At 35.7% G+C, this 9,210-nt stretch overlaps 1 protein-coding gene across 1 annotated transcript in view; it reads right to left on the bottom strand.

Moving 5' to 3' along the window:
• Window positions 1–9,210, bottom strand: part of RECQL (RecQ helicase-like) — a 27,189-nt gene that overhangs the window by 8,561 nt on the left and 9,418 nt on the right. Inside the window, 4 exon segments of the mRNA XM_008581473.1 lie at window positions 975–1,056; window positions 1,861–2,027; window positions 5,783–5,981; window positions 8,156–8,262. Coding sequence (XP_008579695.1) covers window positions 975–1,056; window positions 1,861–2,027; window positions 5,783–5,981; window positions 8,156–8,262 — 555 coding nt within the window.

Raw genomic sequence — 9,210 nt, forward strand, 5'->3', positions numbered from 1 at the left:
CTTGGTGTTGCTCCCGCACCTCGCTCAGCCAGTGAGAGGCCAGTCTGTATGTGGGATCTGAACCTTCGGCGGGAGCGCTGCCGCGCTCCCAAGCGGCGCACTGTAGCAGTGCGCCACCGGGCCGGCCCTCTCTCCAACTTTAATTCCCACTACATAGCATTTTTCAAACTGATGTTCCACAGTTCCATAAGATGTTAACAAGTTTGCTGTGAAAAAAGTTCCATGTGCAAATGAGTTTGGGAACACTGCATTCAACAAAGTTAAACAGACTTCTCTCTATTATCAGGGCTGGTCAGAGCTTCTAATGTGCTGATACACCCTGCGAATCTCCAGGAGGGATAAACAGCTGCAGCCTTTCTCAAACTTATTTGACCCTGGAACTCCTTTTACCCAGGACACCAGTACTGTCTCCTGAAATATAGAACAGTTTTAAAATGCTACTTTTACTTAAACTCTGCTTCGTACCATTTGTCTAGTCACTAATCCTGGAACACTTATATACTCTCAACTCCCACTATACTTGATCTATTCAATATGTGCTGTGTATTTCCTTAATGTGTCCTTTACTGTAAGGGACAATATTTTATATCCCTTTAGAACATCAGTGCTTAACCCTCTATCTTGTATACAGTGGATACTTACTAAATACGTGCTGTCGATAATTAACATTGTGAGTAGGTCTACTCTAAAGCAATAATGTGTAAATAAGCAAAAATAAATCAGACATTTCTATGACTTCTAATTGTGACATAAGCAAATGTCACACCCTGTTTCTAAGATTAGCAAGTAAATTAATTTTATCACAACACGTTCAAGTATGTCCTGCCATACATTAATATTTTTGTATTAGTTACTTGTCCTGCCATACATTAATATTTTTGTGTTAGTCATTTATCAGCATAATTATTGGTGTAATGTGGTATATCTACACAAGTTATCTCTCAGTCTCCAAAGTTGATATGTTTTTATATTACCTGATTGCCCTTTGTATCTCCCATTGATGAGCTTTACAATATCCTCAATAAAATCTTCAGTGTTTGAGGGCTTCTGCCGAACCTAAAAAAAAAAAACCTAACTTACTAAAAAGTAAATGAATAAGTACCATCTAAGTAGCTGTTTACTTACACCTTTGAAAGTGCAGTTCTTCCATGGGCATAGTGTTTTTTCCATTACTCTTCACTTGCCTCATAGAACTCAACCTATCTGACTCATCACTGCCAACTCTCTTTTTGATCTGTATTTTTTAATTTACCAGAGATGAGGAGGCACAGAAGCAGTGAATAACTTGTAAAGATGGGGTCTTTTTTATTTTCTGATACTACTTTCATAAAAACATAAGCCACAGCATAAACAACTATTCAATGAAAACTAGGAAAAAGATTAAATTTATCTTAAAAGCGTTAAAAGAAAGAAAAGAGAGCTGTTAGGTTATTTTATTTTCAAGGCTAAATATTAAATCTACATAGGGAGTATTGGCAAATCTTTAATGGCCTATTAATATTTATATTACTTAGTAATTAATTTCAATAGAGATGTCACTGGGGTCTTTGGTATCACTCCATCCTTTCTCCTAAGCCTCGCACAAGGAAAGGATGTACATAAATTTAACAAATACATCTGACTTGCTCATATCTTTTATAAAAGACAATATCACCCAGGAAGGTAGTGTATTCTATTTAGCTAACAAGGGATTATCCAGCACAACAGATATATAAATAAAGCAATAATTAATCAATCTCCTTATAATCACCTGATGTTAAAAACTTTAATAGTTAACTTACACAAATAAACATAATGAGAAGGTATAACTTTTGCAGTAATTCTTCACAAAAGTAAAAAATTGACATAAAAGTTATATACCTCATAATAAAGGTTTGGCCGATTAAATGAAGCTGTAAAGGTAAAACACTTTTCAACACACAAAATTTTCTGAGCATCCTTCAGAACATGATTTGTTGCAGTTGCAGTCAGCCCAATTAGGGATGTGTTAGGGAACTGCCGCTTTAGGATACCAAGTGCTTTATAATCTGGAAAAAAAAAAAAAAACAAAGTGGCCCTCTTTCTATCCTTCAAGGATTAAATTACACCTTTTAACATTATGCAGATAACCAATGACTACTATAATTTTATTTCCATAGCTATCTGTAACAGCAAATTTGCAGTTGCCTCCTAGCCCTTTTAAATAGGCAGCCTTTATTTATATTTTTCTTCAGAAACATTGTTCTTGACCAGAGGTGGAACTCCCTGTTGAAGAGAGAGAACACTAAACATTCTATCGAGCTATGTATTGGTCTACACCTGAACAGTGGATTCAAGAGACAGTAGGAATAGCTGTAGTGTTTGAATCTACTACAACTTTCAAAAGATAAAAGAGACCATCAGTCAAAGCCCTTCTATCACCTAATATTATCCAAGAATGACAAGTTCAGGCCAGAAAAGGCTTGGTGAAGGCATTGCTTTTTATATATTTTATATTAAATATGAAGTATTTATTAATATTTATATATTTTTTATATCATATATTTCCTATTTCAGGGAAACCATTCTGGGCTCACACTTGTCATATACATCTAAATCATTAGATAAACTGTCCTTAACCTCTGTTAAGTACTTAAACTATCTGGAGGAAGGTGAGAAAGAAATGTGGGAGAAAGTGCTAAATGCAAATAAGGTAGAGGACTACTATGAAAACCTAGGAGAAAGCAATTGCTTGGGAAGTTGGGAAGATTTCAGAGATAACATTTGAGTTGGGTCTCAAAAAACGAGCAGAAGTTCACTAGGAAGGGAATGTTAAGCTGATTTAACATCCTGAGCAATTTAATGCCAGTGTATTTGCAGTGTATATGCTGCTTCATCTGCCTGATCTTCTTCCCTTCCTATACCCAGAGGAATGGAAATCATCAAGTCGAATGTATACCTGCTCTCCAACGTTCATTGCAGCACTATTTACAATAGCTAAGAGTTGGAACCAGCCCAAATGTCTATCATCAGATGAGTAGACATGGAAAATGTGGTATATCTACACAATGGAATACTACGCTGCTATAAAAAAGAATGAAATACTGCCATTTGCAGCAACATGAATAGACCTAGAGAGAATTATATTAAGTGAAACGAGTCAGGCACAGAAAGAGAAATATCATATGTTCTCACTTATTTGTGGGAGCTAAAAATAAATAAATACACAAATAAACTGGGGGGGAGGGAAGAAGACACAACAATTACAATTCCTTGAAGTTGATACGATAAGTGAACAGATATGAGGTTGTTGGGGGGGGAGGGGGAGGGGGAGGGAGGTTTCGGTAATGGGCCACAATGATCAACCACACTGTATATTGACAAAATAAAAAGATATTTAAAAAAAAAAAAAAGAAAAAAACCTTAACTCAGCATGTTCAGATAGCAACAAGCAGTTCACAGGCTATTGTGCTGGATGGATCTATTGTCCAATCCATTAAGCTGGGAACTGTATTTCCCAGAATCCCCTTCCCTGTATGGTTCCAAGTCAGAGCTGACCCAAAAGAGGAACTTGTCAAAGATTTGGGAGGCAGAAGTGAACCAGCTGCCATTACTTTTTGATGGTCTTTCCAGGCAGATAGGTTGATGGACAAATGCAGAAGTGCCCAGTCTAGCTCATCCTAGTTCTTTTCCATTTTTCATTCAGCACTTCATCCCGACAGCAGGCCCTGATGATCATCACTGGACCCATGAGAGGCTTGACAACAGACCCACAGAAGTAACAGCTACTCAGAGGAAATGGCTTACCAGAGACCTTTCCGTGAGCTTCCCTTTTGTGGTCCCCTTTGGCACTAGACATGCCAGTTGTACATTCCCCTACAAGCTCCTGTTTATCCTCCTCCACCAGTGCTTTGGGATTAGACAGTAACTTTTCTTTAGCCCTTCAATTCTCCCCTTCAGACCTTCATTTCTCCATCCTTCCACAACTCTGCTAAGTCTACTTCCTAGGATAAATCCCTCCATAGCATTCCCATAACATTCACAGTAACTATTCTTCCCTGCATGAAGCCTGACTGATACCGTTATGTAGAAGGGTACAGAAAGGCAGGTTTAAATAAAACTATGAACAATAATCATATAGTCAGTTGATTCTAAGAAGCTAGGACTTTATCCTATAGGAAATAAGGAATCATCATGTAATTTTTCAAGCAGACAAAGGAGATAGACTTATGTTTCAGAAATCACTTTTTGGTGTGGTAGTGCAAAGGATAGGCTGGAACAAGGCAAGACTGAAGAAAGGGAGACCAGTTGAAACTAAATTCCTCTCTCTCACCATACACAAAAATCAACTCAGAATGGATTAAAGACCTAAATTTAAGACTAGAAACAATGAAACTACTATAAGAAAACATAGGGGAAACCCTACATGAAATGGGAGTAACCAGGGCTTTTTTTTTAATTTGTTTTTATTTTTACTTTTATTTTTAAACAAGACCACAAAGGCTCAGGCAACTAAAGCAAAAATAAGCAAATGGGACTACATCAAACTAAAAAGCTTCTGCACAGCAAGGGACACTATCAGCAAAGTGGAGACAACCTACAGAATGGGAGAAAGTGTTTGCCAACTATACATCACACAAGGGGCTAATATCCAGAATATATAAGGAACTTAAATAACTCAACAGCAAAAATAAACAACCCAGTTAAAAAATGGGCAAAGGACCTGAACAGATATTTCTCAAAAGACATACAAATGGCCAACAGACACCTGAAAAAAATGCTCAACATCACTAATCATCAGGGAAATGCAACTTAACACCAGAGTGATATCACCTCAGTCCAGTTAGAATGGCTATTACCAACAAGTTAAAATAACAAATGCTGGCAAGGATGTGGAGAAAAGGGAGCCCTCCTACATTGCTGGTGGGAGTGTAGACTGGTACAGCCACTGGGGAAAACAGTATGGAGATTCCTCAGAGAACTAAAAATAGATCTACCTTACAACCCAGCTATCCCACTCCTGGGTATATACCCAACGGAAATGAAATCAATATATCAAAAAAACACCTGCACTCCCATGTTCATCACAACACTATTCACAACAGCCAAGAGATGGAATCAACTTAAACGTCTATCAACAGATGGATGGATTAAAAAACTGTGGTATATATACATATATACAATGGAATACCGTTCAGCTATTAAAAAAAAATGATATCCTATCATATACAGCAACGTGGATGAAATTGGAAACCATCATGTTAAGTGAAGTAATTCAGGCACAAAAAGATAAATAGCACATGATATCACTCATATGTGGAATCAAAAAAAAAAGGGGGGGGGGTACTCATAGAAATAGAGAGTAGAATAATGGTTACCAGAGGCGAGGGAGGTGGGAGGAGAAAAAGTGGTGAACTAATGTGTACTTCAGGCTAACTGTAGGATTAGGTTGGTGGAATGAAGAAAAGTTATTAAAATACCTCATAGAACCTTAACCCTGAAAGACACCCAGAATGATGAGTGAAGAAGACAACTTTGAAGCAAATGTAAATTCCTCGACAAACGTGAGGGACTACCTAGAGGTCGTAAATGCCACAGAGATGGGATAATATTGGCAAAGGTTAAAGGCAAATAGACTAAACACTACAGTGGAGAAGAAGAGATTAAAGATTCTGCCTCTTGGCCCCCCTCATATTAATGCAAGAGAAAATATCTAATAACTCTCAGAGAACTATTTTAATGGAAGCACGGATTTACATCACGTGAACCTAATTAAGAACATAGTCCCTAACATCAAAGAGTTTTCTAGATAAAACATACATACCAGGTCTGAAATCATGTCCCCACTGACTACAGCAGTGAACTTCATCCACAGCAATTCGAGTAAATCTCCTTGCTTCATAGGCTTTCTCTAGTCTTGACATAAACATTTTGCTTTTTGCAATTTTCTCTGGAGTCACATAAATTAGCTTTAACTGAGAGTTTTTATTTACCATTTCAGTATGAACCCATTTTACATGCTCCTATTAAAAGACAAAATAGACACAATGATGGCAGAACTAAGCCAGCAGATTGCAATACTAAGTGGTAAATGAAGACATTCATTACTCAAAAACAGCAGCCTTGGGCTCTTCTAGAAGCAGATGTTTAAGAACATTAAAATTGAAACCATGTCCTAGTAAACTTCATGGCAGCTGTGTAAACATTCTAGTTATTTACTTACATCCAAATTGTTGATGATAAAAAATAATCTCGTTTGACAAAAAAGAGAACAAAAAAATGAACATGAAGATACTCTAATAAAGAACATTTATTGTATGAAGGCAAAATTCTAAATTGTTCACAATAAATTCCAACATGTGAGCTAAAAGCAATAGCTATGGTTGTTAAAGGTGGGTTTTATAATTTTAGCATTTTGTTTATAATCACTTTATATATCTGTGAACAAACTTTATTCTTTATCAGCTGTTTTAATGATGCCATCAAATCTGTTTATAATCTTTATTTAAATAAGTATCACTTTATATATCTGTGAACAAAATTTATTCTTTATCAGCTGTTTTAATGATGCCATCAAATCTGTTTATAATCTTTATTTAAATATAAAGACCATGGGTTTTATATAGTAACATTCATTAAATTAAGATTTTCTAATATAGCACATCCTTATAACACCAAAGTCATGGGTTTGGATCCCCATACCAGCCAGCCACCAAAAAAAAAAAAAAAAAAAAAAAAAATTTTCTAATAAAATATGTATTTATATATAATAAAAATAAATCTTAGATAACAGTAGGCTCTTAGTATTCTGATACTATTTTATACATTATTATGTCATTTTTTTCCTTCTAACCTAATTAAGACCAAAAAAGTATTAAAAAACAATGGTGAATGGTATAGAAAGAGACTGCTTTCATTGTCCCAGCAAAGAAGCAGTTTGTTAACTCCTAGAGACACTCTAAGATACATGTTCTTTTTTTCTCTCTCCAACAAAAACATAAAAAGTAATGAGAGAGAAATCTGAATACATTTATTTGATGATTAAGGAATTGATACTAAATTTTTTAGCTTTTTTTTTTCCTTTTTGTCTTTTTTTACTGACCGGTAATGGGATCGCAACCCTTGGTGTTGCGCCTGTACTGGGGACCGGCAACGGGATCGCAACCCTCGGTGTCACACCCGCACCGCGCTCAGCCAGTGAGCGGGAACCGGTCTCCACATGGGATCCGAACCCTCAGCGGGAGCGCCTCCGCACTCCCAAGCGGCGCACTCTCCAGTGCGCCACCGGGCTGGCCCGATACTAAATTTTTTAAATGTGATGATGTCAATGCACTTTTTTTTAAAGTTAGAGATACATACTGAAGAATTTCTAACTAAAATATAACATCTGGGATTTAATTCAAATAAATAAAGCAAGGGGGAGGGAAGATGGAAAACTGGGGATATACAGACGAAAAAAAATTGGCCATCTGTTGATAACTGTTGCAGGTGTTAATTGGTACATGGCAGTTTTTATATTATTCTCTCTACTTTTTATATTATTCTCTATACTTTTGAAGATTTCAATAATATGCTTTTAAGAAAGGAATAGCTGGGAAATGCTTTATTCTACAGATGAAGGTAAGACAGTCCATTCTCAAACAGAAAAAATTCCACAGGTACAGAGTATCTTCTTAGTAATTTATTTTTTGTATTTAATTAAATTGCATAATTAGAAATTATTTTTTATTATTTTAAGATGGATAATAAAAAGCAGGTCAGCAAACATTTCCTGTAAAGTGACACACAGTAAATATTAGGTTTCGTGGGTCATATGGTCTCTATCACAACTACTCAACTCTGCTGTTACAGTGTGAAAGCTGCCATAGACAATGCATAAATGAATGAGCATGGTTGTTTCCAATACAACTTTACTCACAGACACTGACATCTGAATTTTATATAATTTTCACACTTCACAAAATACTCTTGGGGTTTTTTTTAACCATTTAAAAATATAAAAACCATTCTTAGCTCATGGGATATACAAAAATAGGCAGTAGATCAGAACTGGCCCATGAGCAGTAGTTTGCAACTGCTGATATAAATAGTTAACAGTTTAAAATTTCATAAGCAACTCAACTGCAGCTAAGGTTCCTACTTCAGTGTAGAATTTAAATTTTAAAAAATAAAAATTAAAAAAGACACAGAAGCATACCTTTGAACTAGAAGCATTTAACGTGGTAGCTGAAATTCCTAATTGTTTTAAAACCATTAATTGGTCTTCCATAAGAGAGACCAATGGACAAATCACAAGTGTAAAACCTAAAAGAGAGAAGGAAAAAAAAAAAAAAAAAACCTTAAACTTTACACCACCACCAGAATGAGTTATGACCATTCACCTTTACAGTAACTTGAGGGCACCACCCATCAGTTCAGACAAATATTCAATACAGCTTTAGCCCTATATTACCTATTTCTTACCCTCATTAAAGGGGAGACAAATAAATGACTGTACAAGGTAAATATAATCCAAACTAGTAAATATAGTACTAAACAGAAATCTCTACCCTTATTCAGTCCTATAAAGACAGACTTTAACATTTTGAATGTCTAATTTGCCATCATTTTTAACAACCAGTATTGATTATCTCAGTAAAATAATATATAAATCAGTTTAAATACTTAACAGTTACATTAGGAAAAAATTACTCCAAAGCTTTCCAGAGAAAACACAGCAACCTATATAGTTAAGAATGATAGTTGCAGGATGATTCTTCCATTTTCTGCACCAGATTTATTCTGAATAGAAGTTAGTGAACAGTTTATTGACTGGCTTAAGTTGTAGTAATATACCCCCTTTCTCCTATAATTGAAATTGTTCACAACTACAACAGCTATTCTACACTGTTAAAATGATATCGCACTACATTTCTGCAGTGTGTTCCTTATAAACTCAGGCAGAGGGCAGACACGTTTAAAAAACACACTTAAACCCACCTTGTCGGGGACTTAGCCCTCTCAATTATTCTCTCCTGTATTTTCACCTCCTTCATTACTGGCATCTACTTATTGCATTTAAGCACAGTCAAGTCTCTCTCATCTTTGCAAAAACCCTAGACCTGCTATAGCATAAGTGTTGGTGTCCCACCCAAATTCATGTTGGAATCTAATATCCAATGTGATTGTACTAAGAGGTGAGGCCTTTTGGGAAGTGAATAAGTCATGAGGGCTCTGCCCTCACCAAAAAAAAAAAAAAAAAAAAAAAAAAAA

This window comes from Galeopterus variegatus, unplaced genomic scaffold (genome assembly GCF_000696425.1).
Source record: "Galeopterus variegatus unplaced genomic scaffold, G_variegatus-3.0.2 Scaffold2362, whole genome shotgun sequence".
Classification (NCBI taxonomy): domain Eukaryota; kingdom Metazoa; phylum Chordata; class Mammalia; order Dermoptera; family Cynocephalidae; genus Galeopterus; species Galeopterus variegatus.